Source organism: Ambystoma mexicanum, chromosome 10 (assembly GCF_040938575.1).
Source record: "Ambystoma mexicanum isolate Mex_15411 chromosome 10, UKY_AmexF1_1, whole genome shotgun sequence".
NCBI lineage: Eukaryota > Metazoa > Chordata > Amphibia > Caudata > Ambystomatidae > Ambystoma > Ambystoma mexicanum.
The window spans coordinates 1,469,820,857-1,469,841,181 of NC_090932.1; the positions used below are offsets into that span (position 1 = coordinate 1,469,820,857).

The window sequence follows — 20,325 nt, forward strand, 5'->3', positions numbered from 1 at the left end:
TCAGTTTCCGACCTACATTTCAGAAGGCCCATCAAACTCCAGGAGATTCTATGCATTCAGGATGTAGTACGAGTCCTCACCCACAAAAAGGATTTCACCTTTCAGGTCTTTGTATAACTGGAGCGTCTGCTTTGGCAGGCCAGTAAAAAGGAACAATATGCCCACAACTACCAACAGCAGACACTAATCCCACCATTGTAAAGTACTACTCCATTTCCCGGCCCTAAATGGATCAGTGCAAATACGATCCACTACAGCACTAGAACATTAAAAACGAGTGCTGGGCAGATCCCCATCTGCAGACTGACACCCTGATTCTCGACTCCTTACGCACAATGCGTTTCAATAAATAATTTTGAACGTAATCTCCATGCAAGTTTACTGTAGAGCCAAACCCAGGGCACTTCTGGGCCATCTTCAAAAAGCTGGTGAGGATGGAGCACAGCTGTTCTTACGCTGCAGAGGAAGTATCAGGACTGCTGAGTTATGAAGATTAAGGAGTATTGTTGATTACCATACGTAAAGATGCATTCTTGCCTACTAGTTGAAGAATATCAGCAAAACGCTCCTGCGTTTCAGTAACGCTGAGTTTCAACTAAACGCTGCCTCCAAGTGTTCTCAGAAAAGGCTGATCTAGGGACAATTTAGGCTTAAAGCATTACCTTTTTGCTACGGTAGATGTACAATTCTTGTTTAACACTGGTTTGGAATCACAGAAATTGCTTCCTCCCCCATAACATTAAAAAAAAAAAAGATTCTTAGCAGATTATATGCAAAGCAGTGTTTCGAATCATTTTACAAAATGTAGTTTGCCCAGCGCTAAATTCCAAGAATGCAATATTGCTTTTGATGGGCATCATGTCAAGATTGTTCAAGTAGTGCCACAACTACAGTTCATATGACATGCATTACTCACTGTAATTGTATTTCTGGTTCTTGTATCTGCTTAGATTCACATGCTGTGTATATAGTGTGACATTTAGTGGTAAGCGGAGCATTGTATTTTTTCGACTATCGAAAAGGGACGTTAATATGACTGTGATTAACACCATCCCCAAAGTGACATGTATTGTTCCTTAGACCCTTCACGCGTCGAAGTGCCCTCCCCCCTAACCCCCCTGGTTGTTTTTGTTCTGCCATGAGGGTGCCCGATAGAATGCTCGAATACAGAAGAAAAGAAGGTGTAAGTTGTCAATGTTCCACCAACCCCAAGAGGGGAGGAAGGGTGGGCACATGTAAATCTAAGCAGATGCAAGCACCAGAAATACTATCAGTGAGTAATATAGGTTTCTGATGCTTGTCAATATGCTTAGAATCACATGCTGTGCATAGACTAGCGAGCAGTAACAGGAGGTGGTGGGATGCGTGAAGGAACAGCAGCAGAGCGATGTCCTGGCACCGCCTGCCACACCTGAGAATCAGTCTTGGAACATGTGTCTAAGCAGTCATTTTGAGTGAAAGTTTGAACAGAACTCAAGGTAGCTGCTTTGCAAATAGAATCCAGAGGAACATTTGCAATAAAATCTATAGTAGCTCCTGTGCCACGAGTAGAATGTGCTCTATGCATCAAGGTTAAAGCTCTTGCCAGAAACACATTTGGATGCATTTAACAATCCATCTAGAGCTTGCCGACTTAAAGGGTCCCCTTCTCTACCAGCATCAAAGGAGACAGAATAGGTCGGTCTTTTGTAGTGGTTTTGTTTCATCAAGGTAATACACCACTGCTCTCCTAACATCTAGATTATGGAGGCTTCTTTCATAGAAAGAAAGTGGGATTTTGAAAAAGTTGGAAGTTCGATGGATTTGTTTACGTGGCACTTAGCAATAAAAGTAGGCACAAAGCGTGGGTATGCATAGTACCACTGTCTTCATGAATGTTAAAAAATGGGTCTTGAACTGCAGGCTCTCAGTTCACCAACTCTATTAGGGAGAAACGTCCTTTCTGTGCCAATTCCGTTTAACCTCCGAGACCTCCAGTTCTTTTGCTGGACTCAGGCCTTTTAAGGTTTACTCCCGACTGAGTGGGACTTTTTCCTCCCACTCCCGCATTTGTTTTTCAGACTAGGATTTTGTGTTTCTCACTGTTTAATGGAGTCTGGTAAACTCCATAGGCATCTGCTTTTTGCATAGTGATCGCACCTTTTGTGCAGTGCCAATGAGAAGTCCCCTGGGTGAACGACTGTTCCCAAGAATAGTAGGATGACTTGTCTTATTAACCTTATTTTTTGTGGGTCCAGCACACCATACTGTGTGGAGTGCTGGGGGTACACATTTTATGTATTCATTTGTAGAGCACACGCACACCCTAGACATCAGGGCGCTTAGCTAGTTACATGGGCCCCAGGTGGGCAAAGGCGTACATATAGTACAGTTTACAGGGAGCTTATACAAGAAATAGCCTGGCAGAGTTGCAGATAGAGTTCCGAGTGCAGCGACATCTATGGAGTACACTTCATACCTCAGCAGTGATAGTTTGGGGATGAAGCGTGGGATTAACTAGGTTACACACCGTAGTGACCACCTTACTTCTAGTCCATAGTCCCCTTTCCTCCATACTTCTGGGACATTCCTCCGTCCTGTGGGACGGGACCAGAGCACTTTGTAAAAAGCATCACATTTTTCAAAGATTTGTCCTTCCTCTTTACGCGGGGTAGCGCACGTGGCCGTAACCCCGCCCTTCTTAGCTCCGCCAAACGCATCGCCCACCAGTCCTTTTCCATCGCCAGGCCAGAGACCTTTAAGCAATAGAGGAACCTTCTTAGAGGGGACAGCAGGCGGGTGTATGGAGGAATGGGGACTATGGACTAGGAGTAAGGTGGTCACTACGGTGAGTAACCTGGTTATTCTACGTCCCGTCCCCTTTCCTCCACACTTATGGGAGATTCCCAAGCACTCCTCACAGGAACTACGGGTGGATGGAAACCCCCTTACTGAAAGGTTTTTCAGCACAGCCTGGCCAAACTGAGCATCAGATCTGGAGCTCAAGTCCAAGCAGTAATGTTTACAAAAAGCCGATGGGGAGGCCCAAGTAGCTGCTTTCGCAATGGTCTCCCAGGGGACATACTTTTGAAAGGCAACAGCAGCTGCCTTGCCCCCTACCAGATGTGCATGAATCCCTTTAGGAGGCTGTAGACCCTGAACAGTGTAAGACTCCGTAATACAGGCCGCAATCCATCTGGAGATAGTTGCTTTGGAGGCCTGTTTGTCTTGCGGGTTACCAAAGGTCACCAGAAGTTAAGAACTCCTAAATTCAAAAGTTCTGTCCAGATGGAACTTAAGAGCTCTTCTAACATCCAGACAATGCAAGACCCTTTCAGCTTCTGAAGCTGGATTTGGAAAGACAGGCAGCGAGATGGACTGATTTGAATGGAAATCAGAAACCACCTTTGGTAGGAAAGAAGGATTTGTCCTAAGGACAACCTTATCCTTGTGGAAAACTAAGAAGGGATCCTCTACCGACAAAGGTTGGAGCTTACTCACTCGCCTTGCTGAGGTAACGGCGACCAAGAAAGCCACCTTTCACGAAAGGCGCTTAAGATCTACCGTTGCCATTGGTTCGAAAGGCTTATGGCACAAGGCCGTAAGAACCACATTCAAATCCCCCGTCGGACGCGGTTTGCGAACAGGAGGATAAAGACGCATTACACCCGCAAAGTGCTGTTTAATCGCTGGGTTTGATAGTGAGAAAGAGCACTGGTCTGTGGATAGGTAGGCGGACGCAGCCGAAAGATAAATACTGCATGACAGGACATGAATGCCCGACTCTGCAAGATGAGAGACGAAGGACAGCACCGTGTCAATCGTAGCCACCCTGGGTTCCAACTGTTGGGCTAAGCACCAGTGACAGAACCGAAGCCACTTGCTCTTATACTGTGACCTCGTGGAGGACTTCCAGGCTACCTGAATTATGCGCATGTTGTCAGCAGACAGGTTGAGATGTTCTAAAGATCTGAACTCCGGCACCATGCCGCCAAGCTGAACGATGTGGGGAGGGGTGCCACAGCTGTCGCTCTCTTTAGCAGATCGGGAACTAGCGGAAGCCTGAATGGTGCACACACCAACAGATGTTGAAGCTCTGAAAACCAGAACCTGGCCGGCTACCACAGAGCTATGAGCAGAAGAGAACAATTCACTGTGTTCTTCAGCTTGCAAATCAGATGAATCAGAGGCAGAGGTGGGAAAGCATAGGCCCTCATGTTGTGCCATGGAATCTCGAGAGCATCTCCCAGAGAGGAAGCTCCCAGCCCGTATCTGGAGGCATACAGAGGAAGTTGGTTTGCCGAAGTTGCGAAGAGGTCCACTTCCGGAGTGCCCCAACACAGGAATATCTGCAAGAGGACCTCCGCTTTCAATTCCCACTCGTAGCCGACCATTGTTGGTTGGCTGAGGGCATCTGCCATGACGTTCAGCTGGCCCGGGATGCGTACTGCCACCAGCCAGACACCATGCTGAACCGCCCATTCCCAAATGTGAATGGCCAGATCCACAAGAGGAGGAGACAGTGACCCCCTGCTTGTTGATGTAAAACATGGACACCGCAGTGTCTGTGCGGACACAAACCACCTTGTTGGCAATGACTGGCCTGAACGCCTTGAGCGCCAGGAAGATCGCCAGAAGCTCCAGATTTATATGAAGGAACTGGTCTTGTGGCAACCAGAGGTCTGAGACCTGAAGATCCAACGTCACCCCCACCCCAGATGGGAGGAGCCAGTCGTGATCATCACCATCGGTGTGGGGTCTTGGAAACCCGCACCCACTGGTTGCTGAGAGACTACCACCACACCAGGTCCACTCTCATGAAAGCCGGAATCGATATCTTGGAGTCCGGATCCACAGCCTGACGCCAAGAACTCTGAAGAGCCATTTGCGTCCGCCTCATCTTGAGTCGAGCAAGGGGAAGAGCCAATACATGAGGCCCAGAAGCCTCTGGAACCACCAGGCCGACATGCTCTCCGACTGCGCAAACATCTGACACGTGGCCAACAGATCCGCCATTCTGTCCCCGTTCGGGTAAACTCTGCAGTCGATCGTGTTCCAACGGAAACCCAGGAAAGTCAAGTCCTGAGAGACCATCATGGAAGATTTCCACCAGTTCATCGACAGCCCAAGGTGAAACAGGAGCTGGAGGAGAGACTGAAGATTGCTCGTGGCTTTCAGCGGACAGGAACTGCGCAGCAGCCAATCATCCAAATACGGATGCACATGGATACCCTGTAGCCAAAGATAAGCTGCGATAACCGACCTCTTTGTAAAGACACGTGGTGCCGAACTGGGGCCAAAAGGGAGCACTCTGAACTGGAAGTGCTCCTCCCCCAACTGTAGGTATCTGATGTGGATTCCAGATCAGGATATGCATATATGCATCCTAGAGGTCCACCACACTGAGACAATCGCCCTTCTGTAAAGAGGACTTTATCTGACAGGGAATGATCATCTTGAATTTCTCTTAGGGTAGAGAGTGATTGAACTGGCAAAGGTCTAGGATGGTGCGCAGGCCAGCCTGGTTGGGTTTGGGCACCATAAACAGCCGGGAATAGAAGCTCTCCCCTCGCTCCCCTAGAGGAACGGGTTCCACCGCCCTGAGATCAAGTAACTTCTGAATCTCGGCTCTGAGGGAGGGCGACTGACTGCTGGAAGGGATTGATGGGTGGGGTGGGGGGGGGGAGGAGTAAGCGGAAGCCCACCCAAGCGAATGACGAGACCCACCAGTCCTCGGTGATGGTCTGCCACGCCTCCCATTGAGACGCGATGCGTCCTCCCACTGTGGTCTTGTGCAAGCGCAAAAAACCCTCATTTTGTTGGTTTGTCGGTGGCAGCACCACCTGAACCTCAGGAGGAGGCCGAGGAGCGGGAGAAAAAGACACTACGTTGCTGCCTTTGGTGGGAATTTCCCAAAGGTGTGTCAACCCTGCAGGATTTCTGATCTAAAAAACCCCTGAAACCAGAGGAAGGCCGAGGGTTTGACAATCTCTGTGCCCGGAAAGGAGGTCAACCAGGACAGACAAGGACTTGGCGGTCTGAGTGCTGTCCTTAGTTTGGGTCAGCTCCATGTCTGTTGTAGAGTGAAAGAGCTCCTTGCCATCAAAAGGGAGGTCCAAAACCTTATCCTGCACCTCCTTGGAGAACTTGGTGGCTTGCAGCCAAGCTTGACGAGAGGTATCCACACCAAGCATAAGGCCCCAGGCCGAGGTGTTGATGTGGTGCACCACAGCCTCCAGGAGATCCTGTGCCAAGACCCTGGCGTCCGACAAACCCGCTTTGAAATCTTCCAACTTTTCAGTGGGAATGAACTCCTCAAACTCCGACAGACCTTTCCACATTTTCATATTCGCCCCCACTAACAGCAGTTCTGCATTGGCTTGACGCAGCTGCAGAGCTGAGTTAGCGAACATCTTCCTCCCAAGGGAGTCACGAAGCTTATCCCCTTTGGCCAGAACCTACATAGCTGTCGAAGAGGATGACGCAGGTCTGGATTGCAAAGTGGCTGCCGCCGCTAGCATGGAGTAGGGGGGCGGACACGACGCCAAGGCCACCTCTTCCAAAGAATGGCGCCTGTGACGCTGCCACCTCTTCTGAAGAATGGCGCCTGTGACGCGCGTCAATCTTCTTGTTGACAAACAGTCCAGAGTGTGGCTTCTCCCAAACTTTACTGACCTCGCCCAAAACGTCCTTCTGCAAGAACAAGCCGGTACGCTCCGAAGGAGATAAGGTGAACGCCCCCGAAAGCGCGCCCTCCTGCGGAGCGGGTGCCTCAGGTACTGGAACATCTAACAGACGCATGTCCAGCACCCGGTCATGAAAAGCTCTGACAGTGAGGCTGGTCTTTGCTGTCCTGATTGCCCTGTACATCATCCGATGGGTCCGGATCAGGTTGAGTCATATCCGGCAGCACAATAGCCTGGTCTACTGGGGACAATGGAGGCAGGGGCGGAGGCTCAGCCGGTAAAGGCGGCGCCGGAGGCACAGGCACCGTAGCCGGGATCGTTGGCGCAGGCAGGCAGATCTCCCTGAACAAGCCTTGAAAGTACTCCTTCATGGGGTCGGAACGCATCAGTTTTTGAAACTTGCCGTAAAAGGCATCCTCCGCCAAAGATTTAGGTGTGACAGGAGGAGGCTTCTCATGAGTGGAGTAATTCCAGGTGCATAAAGGAGAGGGTTGCCAAGAGGGCCCTTCCCCACTGTTGTCTACATAAATCAAGGGCACCGATAGCGCAGGAAGCAAGACATTGTGCGGTACAGGCATCCGAGCGTTCGTCATAAACTGGACGAAACGGATGTGCACAAGGAAACCGATGTTTACCTGAAAAAGCACCCCTACACCTAGGGCCGATGGCATAGTTGTAAGGGTTGTATCCAAAATGGCCACCGTGGTCTTGGCGGGAACGGCTGCCATTTTGTTGGCACCTGAGGAGAACTGCGACACGTGTGGAAGTGACGTACGTGTCCCCACAGGTGGATCAGGGGTCTTCATTTTAGCCTTAACACAAGGAACCTCGGCCGAGCCAGTACTGTGTGGCCTAGAATGTTTGTGACATCGTAACAGCCAAACTAGCCTTCGAAAGACAGACCTCGGCACTGCCGGTGACGGAGGGATTAAGGTCCAACCCCTCACTCTGTGCCCCCTCAACAGAAGTGGGGTCTCCGCAAGAGCGGGAACGATGAGGAACACACCTCAACGACAAGACCTAACAGGCCTCTAAGAACTGTTGGTCACCTTAGCCTCTAAATGACGGGCCTTAGAGCAGAGTCCGGTAAAAGCCCCCTCACGAGGGGCCTCAAACATTCGTTCGGTGTCAACAACCTCAACCGAGGTCTCAGGGCGTACCCCAGTGATTTTACGGGAAGCTCCAACCGAAGAGAACTCTAAGTATGCTCCGGTACCCGATGCCTCAGAACTGGACCCACAAACAGCACCCACAGTAGGGGCCTCGGAATGTAATCTGGTGTCAGTAGGCCCCTTATGGATGCCCTCGGAGAAAACTGGTGGAGTTTTTAGGCCTGGAAGGCACCTCAGGGCTAGCCCCGGTAAAAGAGCTTTTGACGCTCCTCCTGGACCGGAAAGACCCTGGAAAGGAGTCCCCCGGCCGGGGAGCCCTAAAAAGTAAAGAACTCAGGCGTTTTCTTCATCGTACGTTGAAACACCACCTCCTACATGCTCCAAACGACATTGAATCGCCCAGACCGAAAGGGAGTCGCAATAAAAGCACGAGTCCCACAGCTGGTCCGGACCCAAACACTAAGCACAGAGGTTGGGGATCCGCCCTAGCGAAGAGTCGCTGACAAGAATTTGGAAAGTCTAGCTTACTACCACCGACCAAGCAAGAGGAGGAGGACTGGAAGGAAAAAAAATCTTCCGAAGATACAAGTGCGTCCAGTCCCAAGCGAGCGGAGAAAAGCACTGATGGGCGATGCGCTGGGCAGAGCTAAGAAGGGCAGGGTTACGACCACGTGCGGTACCCCGCGTAAAAAGGGAAGGACACATTTTTGAAAAATGTGATGCTTTTTACAAAGTGCTCCGGTCCCGTCCCACAGGACGGAGGAATGTCCCATAAGTATGGAGGAAAGGGTACGGGACATAGGAGTAAATGTAAATTGAATAGCCACGTCTTTAGGGTTTTGCGGAAGACTCCGTAGGATTCTTCTGCTCCGAGCGCAGGTGGGAGGCAGTTCCAATGTTGAGCAGCTAAGTCTGGAAAACTGGAACCTCCTGCTTTGGTTTGTTTGAACTTGGGTTGGAGTAGTCTGTAGGAGTATATGGCACGTGTAGGCCTGTTGGTTTGTACTTTGTGCCACCTAACTTAACAAAGAACATCACCAGAGTTAGAGATGCACTTGTGGGTGATAGATTAGGTCTTGAACATAATGCTTTCCTTCACCGGTAACCAGTGGACAGCTCTTCTGGCGGCCGAGATGTGTTTAGAGCGTGGGATATGGAGAGCAGCGCGTAAGGCATTCTGAATGGTTTGTGGATTTTAACGTTGTTGAAGGTGGTACCAGCGAAGAGGACATTGCATGAGCCTGGTGCAGATTACTGCTCAGGCTATCGTTAGGCAGCTGTCTCTGGATAGGAAAGGCATGGTAGCGTTTGAGTAGCTTCGTAATGTAGGCAGCTGCAGAGGAGATGGCATTTGTCGCGGTAGTGAGTGTGGCATATGAAATTCTGTTAAACTAACTTGAATGGCTGGTGGCAGTGGTTTCTTTTTTACCAACTTTGTGCCATGTATATCTGCAGGCTGATTTCTCTCGGCTGTAGTACAGCACCCAAGGGTGACCATTTTCCCCAAATGGCCCTGGTCTTTTTTCGCCATTTGTCAGTTAGTTCCTTCTGGGCTTTTACTCCGTTTGAATCAGGTTTGAGTCCTTTGCATTTTGCCTTTGGTGGGCTTCAGGCCTGAAGCCTGTCCAGGCTCCATGTCTGGAAAGGCAGGAAGTAAGCGAGGGTCCCTAAACTTCCCTGTCCTTAGTCTCTAGGTATGCTTGAGTGAAACCAGTTCCGATTAGACAGCTGGCTATCCAGTAGGACAGCCACCCTGCTGGGTGATTGACTGCATAGGACTGAATGAATGGGACCTTGCTTAAAAAGGGGAAGTTTTTGGGACTAGAGGCAGAGTTGACCACTGTAGGACAACATCCAACGAAGAAGCCTTGAAGCCATGCCAGCACCACCCTCCTGGACTGCCAAGTGCCCGGTTCAGCCCTGCAGCTGTGCTGACCCTGTTTGTTTGCCAAGAACCGCAAGGGACGACTTCCTCCCTTGTGCTGGTGGGACCCACTAGCCTGAAGACATTTTGGCGCAGCCCCCAACTGGCTGCGACTTTCCAAGGCTGCAAAATCCAAAAGCATCCCGATGGTGACCCCCGACCATCATAGAGTGCATCGTCTTCAGAAGTGCAGATCCGGCTAAAACTTCATGGGCATCGAGTGGACCCTACAGAAGCAGGAAATATTCATCCAGAGCTCCCTCACTAGAGGGATCAATTAACTTCCAACCAGAGCGGTTCGTTCTTTGGCGCTGATAAAAAGGTGCCAAAACCACAAAAGGCCGGAGAATCCATTGCTGCCGAGCCCCTTCCTCGAGTGCTGCCGCAGAAGCCCACCAGACATCCTCCCCTTCGTCACCACGACCAAGGACCAGGAACAAGGGTCTGCTACACTGCAACAGGAAGGCATCCAGCTGGAACCAATTATTCAATTCTCAGGTACAGTGAAGGTTGGGGTAGATTACCTTTTGACAACTGTGGCGTTTCCTAGCTTCGAGAGTACTATTTTAAACCCTTTTGAGTTGACCTCAACTCAGCTGCACTGGCCTCCCAGCAGGTGCTTCTTCAGGGTGGCTCCTCTTGAGCTGTAATTTTTTTTATACTCAACTACTGACTAGTTTAAAACATTCTCCAAGAAGAGAATATCAGAACTTTGAACAGGCCCATTGACTTTGGCTTGGAAGCCCCCTTCTGAAACTATTGGTTTGGCAGTGCTTGCTGCCTTACAGGTGTTAATTGTTGAACACTTATTGCTAGGCTAAAAGACTGCATACATCCCTCGGGGACAATCTAACTGTTTTACTACTTACAAAGTAGGTTCTGATCTGACTAACTTTCCCCTCCTTAAAAGTCAATATTGTAATGGCAATCACAAATCAGTGCTAATTGTTGGGTAAGATTTCATAGTAATGGTAAATCTTCCTGACCCGTGTCAACCCTAGAACATTTAGCTTTACTGGTGGATTATTTTTCCTTATACCTCCGAGTGGGAACCTTTCCACACTCACAGAATCCTTTACTCTTTTTATGGGTGTCATTTGTTACTCTCCATAATGTTTTTTTTAAAGTTCTCCTCTTCAACAACGTTTTAGCAATAAGTGCCTATTGTTCCTGGGTTGCCTTAGGGGCCCCTTTTAACTTTCTCTGGCTGAACGAGAGAACTACAGTTCCCAAGGGTAGCAAGGATCTTTGATCCCCTTGACATTTTATTAGGTGAGACCAGCACCCCCACCATGTGGAGTACTGAGGAGATACAGAGTATCCCCTTTCACACTAAAACTAACTTTTGTTACAGGGACAAGCTTACCTTCAATGGCTGGTGGCAGTGATACCTTTTACTAATTCGGTGCACCATTACCACGGGCTGCGTTTACCAAAATGGCCCGAGTCTTGTTTTGCCATTTTTGTATTTGTACTTCCTTCTTCTCCCGCCCCCCCCTCCCACCTGACATCCAGGGCAGGAAATTCCTTTGTGGGATTTTTATCTTCAGCGGGCATCCCCTGGACTCCCCACCCAGGCTCCCGTCTGTGAAAGTAGGCAGCGAGGGAGGTATCCAAAACTCCACAGCCCTTTGTCTTCCTCCTTGCCTGAATGGGGATAAATCCCAGTGGGGGGCTGGCTGTCCTGATTGGACAACCAGACCGCCCCTTGTTGTAAAATGCAGGGAGAGAATGCAGAAGTTGTGATGTAGTCCCTGTTAAATACTCCAAACCTGGAAGTATTCATCTCGCTGAAACTTCATGGGCATCCTGCTGGATCTCCAGAGACAAATCAAGTCTGAAAAGTGCCCTCACCAGAGTGCTGGCCCTTTGTAACGACGAGAATCCGACCAGGGATATTCTGTCTTCTGTGCTGTAGAAAAAGGCGCCATATCCACAGAGCCGCATCCAGCGGCGAGGAACACCTTGCCTAGAGCCTTCCCAGTTGATCCCTACTGGGGTTTTGGATGCAGATCCTGAAGTTCTCCTGCTGCAAAATCCTCTGATGGGGTACTGTGCTGGCTTGGTTATTTACTTACCTTAAGCCTCTTGTGATTCCTGTGTAGTTGAGGGGTGTACTCTCGTCCAGTTTACCCAGTCCCACTGCTGGAATCCTCCTAGAGGACTCACCTGTTTAACCAGTCTTCCTAAGGAACTCTGACCTTTGCTACTTAAGAACCTAGCCTGACACCGCCTATTGGACACTAGACCCAAGTGACCCCCCACCCCCTGTTTCTGCCACTGAGAACACTCATGCTCCAAGAATAAGGGAAATACTTTTAAAGGATTGGGCCTTTTGCCTACAAAAGAGAATAAGTGTTTAAAAAGTTACTTGCAAAAGAAGTTGGTTGGTAACGAACTCTAAGAATGAACAATTACAAAGTTCTTACTTACCTTGAATGTGTGTTGCACTATTCTGAAAAGTATATGTAGCATTTCTTTCCTTAAAAACTAACACCATTTTAACAGAAAGTAGATGTAAGGTTATATAACTCACCTGCGCTTTGGTTGTGTCTCTTCCCAAAAGTAATGCTGTTGGTTTCACTTCACTATTCTGGTTAGGATATATGTATAAGTGTTCCACAACTGGGTCTTGCTTCCCCATACTTGCTGTTAGCATGTCCAGAATAGGTCTGCATTAGGTTTTACCTACCTAGAATAACCTTGAGTCATGTGTAACATGTTTTTTTTTTGCTTTCCATGATCTGTCGACCTATACTGAATGTGTATGAAAAGGATTGACTTCCCTAGAACTACTGTTAGGTGTTCCAAATAAGGTTACATGCCCTGTCACAATATAGGTTGGCCTTCTATACATCTGTCCCCCAGACCAGAGTATAGAATAATCAGTCCCAACACTGCCCCTGGAGGAGGTCGAGTAGGGCCTTGAGGCATAGGAAGGTCTTGTTTTGGAGTAGCTAGTGAAGGCATGCTGGGAAGAGAATGGCCAGCTTACTACTCGTCGGAGTCAATAGCCTCTGGAGCATGATTCGTCACCCTGCTGTAGCAGTTGCTCAGAAGGGGCCATGGATGGATTGACATGGGATTCCTAGGGAGCCAGTGAACAACATGGCTGAGCATGTGTTGGCCTGCAAAGAAATGCCAACTAGTTCGACAAGGTGGTTGAAGAATACTTTCTCAATAAAGATTCGGGCCGACAGTCGTTGACAGGGTCGCCGTGGATGAGGGTATGATGGTCCTAGACTAACGGCACTCGTCTGCAGAGTGCCTGATGATGGAACCATCAACTAAGGTGTCAGCGAGGTGACTGTAGGCATAGACTATTCAACTGAATGGTCAACAGAGGAGCAGGCCAAGCGTTTGGCATGTCCCTTCTTAGCGATCATCCCCCGGGAAGATTACTCATCGGCACGTGACCTCTTTGAAGAGGAAAGTGCTCCAAGTATCTGCTGTGCCTGGCAGAGGTATAACTATGGACATCCAACCAGGCCACTAACCAGCAGTGGCAATCTGAGTTTTGGATGAGAACGATTGGCAGCCAGAACAGCCATTCAAGTTGTGGCGTGGGTACAGACGATAGACACTTCCCATGAAGATCTTCAATGTAAACCTTCGTCAGGTTACATCTTGAGCAGGCCTTAAATAGGCTTTTCTTCGTGTCAGTCACAACAGACTACTGAAGACCTCAGACAGGATTGGAACTTAGTCGGCGGTGGAATGGGCCAAAACTTGACAGATCACTGTAGGCAAGAAGCGATGCAGCACCAAACCATGAGATGTCAATGGAAGAACTATCAAAAATAGATCAAACAAATGTTTACATTTTTGGTGGGGGGAGAAATGGGACAAGGTCTCCCAACACTTACCATATGGTAAAAAAAATCTGACAAGGGCCACCAGGGCTGTGGGCAGTATGACCCATTAGAACACCAAGAGTACTAAAGTGACAAGCAGTTTGAAAAAAATGTAAAGGTACATATTCAATAAGCAGGTCAACCTATGAAGGATCCAATGCTGGAGAATCACCAAGTTAGTACTCCTTTACTCCCCTTGGGTTGTTGGGACCAATCGACCCCAAGACTAACTCATCGGAAAATTCTCTCGAAGCTGGCTGTACTTCCATTGCTGCTGCAGGAAACGAGTGCCAGGGAGAGGAACACCAGAATAGAGTGAATTGTCTTTAAGTCAGACCCGCGCTACAGGACGATCCTACAGACTCCCATGAAGCCAGACTACCCAAGCCTTAGCCACCTAAGAGTGCAGGACCCCAGAAGCAAGGAAAGCCCATAAGGTATCCGAGAACTGCAGTGGTGCTATTAGCGAGAAGCTGAAACTGCAAACTGTCGTTGATCTGAAGTTTGCCCATTGCTGCGGCCAACCTTCAAACAGTAGTGCATGAGTCCCCAGACGTCCTCCCTCTTGTCCCCACGACTGTGGCCCAGGAACAGGATCTGCCATACTACAACAGTAACAGAAGCCAGCTGGAACCAATTTCTTCAGACCTAAGGCACTGTAAACTAAGGGGTACTTACCTCTTGCTGTGTAACTTGTTAACTATCAGTTGAGACTTACCTTTGTTAGCTTTTGCAGAGTTGCTTGCAGCTTTGCCCATCACAAGCCTCCCACCTTGTGGCCCAACAGGGATTTCTTTTTCAACAAAAACTGAGTATAGCATTGTGCAAGACGTTTTACATATCTTCAAGAAGCACTTCAGCTTCCCTAGACTTTGCTCAATTGACTTGGCTGTCCTGGCTCCCTGAAGACTATCCTCTGGCTTTGTGTTTTGATCTGTCCCTCCAAAGACTCACATTCTTTACTTGTGTAGCTGGGAAAGGGTTAATCTACATTCCATTGGGGGTTCAAAAGGGCTTAGTCGTTAGCCATTGTTTCTTTCTCTAACCCAGGGTTGTCCAACTCCAGGCCTTGAGGGCCAGAATCCTGACTGGTTTTCAGGATATCCCTCATTAATATTCATGAGGAAAAATGTTCATACATTCAGAAACCTTGTATGCAAATGTATCTCATGAATATTAATGAGGGGTATTCTGAAAACCCGGCATGGATCCAGCCCACGAGGCCTGGAGTTGGACAACCCTGCTCTAACCCTTTCCCTTTTTGACACCAAACTCAGTCTTGCACTAAATGTACCAGTGATATGTCAATGTCCTAGTTATTTAAGTCACCTAAGGGTGTAGGAAGTGTCTGTGCCATCCCAAATGGGTATCTGCTGTTTTAGTGAAGCTGAGTGTATTTATTGAAGTATATTTGTGTTACATATTTGATCCCGTCTAACGAAGGATTATTCAAATTGACTTTATTAATTTAACAATCAAACCTTGAGTAGAAGTTTCATTTGGATACTTGTCACTGTGAAACTGTTGCAACCCTACAGCTCACATTGACCCCTCTTGATATGTGCCTGGCTGCTCAGTCACTACCAACTTATGTAGTACATGCTTATACCAAAGGTTGGGTTTACTATTGCCAAGAGGACAAGGCTGGTGCAGTCTCCCACAGGGTACTGCATACAATCCTGCCTAACGCATGGCATATTTGACCATCACTGGTAAATGTCTTAAAATGGTCACTACTTGTTGACTAGCTTTGTGTACTTTAAAGCAAAGTCACCATACCACAGTACAGCATGTACAATGAAATGGTGTAAGCATTTTGAATAAAAAGTAAGTGACATATTCTGCTCCAAACTAGTTTATATATTTGGTGCAAAATACTGCATTTAGAAATAGGAAGAAACCATTTAGAAACAGTGTTCAGTAACACAAAAGAGTAAGGTGCAATTTCACAGCCCAAGGTCTTCATGCCCAACAACAAAAGTATATCTAGCTAAAAGTAAGGAAACTCAAGCGATTATATGGTAGAGTTAAAAAAAGCTTTCTTAAAAGAAACGTACCTCATAATTGACGAAATTGGCAGAGTCTATAAGATTCATGTCTTCTTTCCTTGCTGGATTGTCATGAGTGGCCAAAGCCAGGCATCGCAGAGTATCTCTGCCAGTACCCCACTCCCTGATGACGGACAGGATTTTCTGCTTAATTCCAGGAGTCAGAGGAACTTTGGTGCTTCCGACACGAATATGCGTACATCTGTCAATAACACCTTCTGGGGCACCCTAGAACAAAAATGGGAAGCTTAACCGAATCCATGAATGCTACAAATACAACCGTTAAAATTATATCTGCAGTCCCGTCCCAATGGAATTGTTGGCCATGCTTCATACTACAACCTTACCCTGGTCTAAACAAATACATACCACACCTTTATGAAATACACTAAGGCGATTAACTTCCACTGATTTTCATATTAACTTTAAAAACAGCCATCTCTAGAATATGCAAATACATTCTCTAGCCCACCACAATAGGTCAGTCATGCTACTACAGTTACATTACAAATATTTAGCATTTTTGTTTTACTTGCCTTAACAAACATCTTGCTCATATTGGTACGACTTGGTTTATTTGGCGTACAGTAAACAGACATAGATTTTCGGTCTCTTGAAAATTCCAAAGTGAACTCCTTTTTCATCAATTGTTTTATAACCTGTAAACAACATGTAGGTTAGTATTCACATTAGCTCAAAAGCAATATAAAAACGTTTTGGGAATAGGCAGGCACTTACCGAGTTACATGCATTAGCACGCTCAATTCTGGAAAGTCCTTTAAGATCAGTGTCGAACACGTTCATTTTCTCCACCAGACAGGTGAGTGCAGTCTCTGTAGCTTCTCCAACCTTCTCATAAACTCCTTTAGCCTTAAAGTAAAAAATGGGAGATAATGTTTTCCTGTTTAGCAAAAATGTTTTAAAGCAAAAATATCTGCCATAGGCGCAGGAAAATGAAACAGATGGCAGTTAAGTTATGCAATTACTATGCTTTGTCTGCATAATTCCACTTTGTCAGGTCAACCAGTGCCTGGTAATGGTTGCAGAAGAAAAACACTTCTGCATACCTTTCGGATAATCTCAAAAAAAGTTCAAAACCAACAAATTAAACTGTTCTGGCTATCATAAAGGAAAATGTTTGTATTGCCAAATATTGACATCTCGGAAATCTTACACCATTTACCAGCAATTGCTCTTATTTGTCCAGGTAGCAATGTTGTATGCCAAGTAGTACCACAATTTGCTTAGGTACTCATTTGCCAATTCTTGCCATTAACAGTTGAGGTAGTCAATTTGCCAGATTAGGACCAGCTACTCCATTTGCTTGGTATTGCAATAATGCCCAGGTACTCCAATAAACACTGGTATTGCTACCCTTAGCCAGTTGCGATCAGATCTACCTTGCTTAGTTTAACAGGTAGCACTCAAGTGGCAAGCTACTCATATTTGTCAAGAAGGAGCTTGGGAGAGGCGGTGTGCAGGGTCTTTCGGTCCAGTTTGCCAGTGGACAGCACTTCACCCTCTGCACAGCTCACTCAACCTTGTTAGAATCGCAGCTGTGCTGGTCAGGCATGGCATGGCGGCAGCTGTAGAGGAGAGCAGTATCCCTGCTCTACACCCACACCTTAGGCATCGGGATGGGGGGCCAATGGGGAAGTTGAAGGGCTGTGAAGCAGTGGGGGGTGTGCTAGCATAGGCATCCTAAACTAGACTGCCATTTTGATTTTGTACTCTAGCTTACCAACGTCTACCCCCATATCATGGGGGCACTATCCAGTGTAGGTCTCCAGGGAGTACCCTAAATACACAGGCCAGGGGTCCCCAAAGTCTTTCCTTAAGCAGGCTGCCCAGAGTTGCTCTGTCAATTCAATGGCCGGTGGCAGCAGTTTGCGGCTTTGGAGGAATACATGACATTGCAGAATTTAAAAAGTATATATTATAGGTTATTTTTAACCGTGCTTTGTCAAAGACTTCAAAATGCAAAAGAAAGGGGTGGACGGGTTCATACAGGAACAGTACAGATCTCAGATGAATGCTCAGTTATGTGGTCATGAGCATTCCATGGCATATGGGTTCAATCCTCAGTCTGGCAGTTAAAAGCTGGAGTCTGGCATTAAGTGAGGTAGAAACCACCCAAAAAAATGAAAAACAAATGCTATAAAGAACAAAAGATGGGAAAAGGGAAATGCATACACTAGATATAAATGGGGCTATTCAGGTTGTTGCAAGCATAACTGGGACACAAGTGAGTGGAGCTTTGGGGAAGGGGGATGGGGTGACCTGGTTCGGCATGAACAGTGGAAGAATTAGTTTGCATACAAGAGGGCAAGGTGGCTTTAAAAGGTCAATGAATTTGACTATTTGGGTGTTCGTTTTTCATCTGCAGTAACGGCAAAGCCCATCTAGGTAAGCAACAACTGAAGATGGCCCAATATTTGGGCAGGCTTTCCAGTTTTACGGCCCAGTGCCATTCTGGGTCAACCTTCAGATTTGATATTGCAAGTCTTTGGCACCCAGACAAAGGCAGCTGTCCTTTATGGATCCACTCATTGGTGTTGCACGACGATGTCAAACTTAGATACAGGAAAACAAATTCCTCAAGGGCCTTTTGAGGCTCCTGGGATCCGCTCCCAGTTATGCAGTACACCAGGAGTGGGAGTGGCCTTCCTAGACAACCAGTGGGTGCACAAACAGATTCTCTTCTGGTTACATCTGTTGTCAAATGAGAAAGTCCAACGTGTATTATCCAGTCCTTTTTGGCCAGGGATAATTGGCAGAACATACTTTGGCTTCTCTTAAATCACTTTTTAATTGAAAATAAAGTCACTGCAAACACAAACACATAGTCGTGCCTGCTGCAACGTGCACCCATAAGACATGTTTAGAGCTGTAGTTAATGAGAAAAGGGAATGTAAGGAGATCTGTTTCATCAAACAGCCATAGCAGCCATTAACCGGATGGGCCTTATTCTGACAGATCTCTTGAGCCCCCAAAAAAGTGGATCGTTGGCCAAATACCCATGCCCGGTTCAACAGTGTGGTTCAGGGGAAATACTGTTGGCTGGAAGGGCTTTTCAGATTTAGAAAGCTGTCTAGCATGCAGAGACCGTGTAGACTATGTATATCATTTTATTATGTTTTGTCCTGCTGATATGGTCATTAGAAAGGCAACTATTCTTGTTTAGACATTTGAAATTGAGACCATCAATGCGCACCAGCCTTCCTTATGTCTGCAGATTCCCCCTATGTTGCCTGGGCATTATCCTTTAGAAAGCTCTTTTCAGAAAGTGTATCGTGGTTGGTCTGAATTGCATTTTGAATACTCCGCTTAGTAACACTAGAATAATTTTTTGAATTTTTTTTTATGATGCATTTTATAATAGTATTTTTGCTATGGGCCAATGTGGAAAATTATAGTGGCTATGAATTCGTATTTTTGTGTTTAATGGATGTGTTCATGCGAGTTAACATATTGACTGAATGAGTGATTTATTTAAGAATTGCATTTTTGCCAAACCTATACCGGGGGATTTAAGTGATAGATCCAGATCAAACATGAAATCTGGAGTTTTAGCCATTATGCACCACCTACAACCTGAAACTGTTTAATCCAAGTTCAGATAGAGATGTGAGGCAGGACCCAGCTTGTGGGTGCTTGGTTATTTACCCCACCCACTGACGGTCTATGGCCATGCTAATCACCAAGGCAATTGCCACCCACTAGCTTCTTTTAGGGAGAACATTCAGTTTGTGCTCATTCCCTCTCGCTGTCTTGTCTGCCTACTCTAGTGTCGCTCTCTAGTGTCTCCCCCTTTCCCTTCCACCTATTCTATGGTGCTCTCTGTCTCCCCTATTTTATCTAACTGCTTCTCTATGGACCATCCTGCTCTCCTCACTAAATCTGGTAGGAAGAGGTTTAAAGATATCCTGGTCTCCAACCCAGGCCTCCCTATCGCTGATACCTACCACCAGTGCCTCCGCCAAGGAAACTCACCGACATCCTCTTTGTCGCCCCTTCGCCAGACCTATGGATCCCTCATATGGTCTCGGTGCTCTCCTTCTCTTCTCCCATTAATGGTGGCACCCGTTGGGACGCCCTCCTGGCCTCCTTCCACTCTTCCAAGGTCATCATTAATGTTTACTTGAATGGGACCATCTTGGTCCAAGGCCCTCAGGCCACCCTTCACCTCTTCGACGCTTCCCGCGCCTCATCAATTTCCTTTCTTCTCCTGCTGTCCCCTCCCCCCCCCCCCTCTTCTGCCTCCTCTGGGGCTACCTTACCTTCTCCCTCCCACTCTGCCCTCTCTTGGGCTCCCTCTACATCTCCGAAGGGCATACCTCTGATCTGTACCCCTCCCCGGAAGTCCTTCAAGGAGGTGTCAAGGGTTTTGACCCATGTTGAATTATTAGGCCAGAATAAAACTAAATCAATAGATTGGGTAGATGTGGGGATTGAGCTGTGGCCGCCCATCATTCTATCCCAGAACCAGGAGAACCGCGCAGTTTTGCGCACACCAAAATGGTCGCCTAACCTGCCACCCACCAGTGCAAGCGTGATGGACCGGAAGTGCCAGGGGTGAAAGGTGGTGCCAAAGGAAAAATAGTAGTGCCTGTTAGATCAAAAGCACCTTGAAATCACTGTTTCTCTGAAGTGCAAGCTCAAAATGTCCATTTCAATGTGTTCAAAATCCGTTTTTAATTGATGTCAACAAGTTGCTAAAAT

At 47.4% G+C, this 20,325-nt stretch overlaps 1 protein-coding gene across 3 annotated transcripts in view; it reads right to left on the reverse strand.

Moving 5' to 3' along the window:
* Positions 1-20,325, reverse strand: part of ATP2A2 (ATPase sarcoplasmic/endoplasmic reticulum Ca2+ transporting 2) — a 554,378-nt gene that overhangs the window by 128,728 nt on the left and 405,325 nt on the right. For all 3 annotated transcript variants that reach the window (XM_069619558.1, XM_069619557.1, XM_069619556.1), the window contains exons 11-13: positions 16,342-16,473; positions 16,140-16,262; positions 15,613-15,831 (exon numbers count right to left, since the gene is read on the reverse strand). In XM_069619558.1, the coding sequence (XP_069475659.1) occupies positions 15,613-15,831; positions 16,140-16,262; positions 16,342-16,473 (474 nt within the window). The remainder of the gene's footprint in view (positions 1-15,612; positions 15,832-16,139; positions 16,263-16,341; positions 16,474-20,325) is intronic.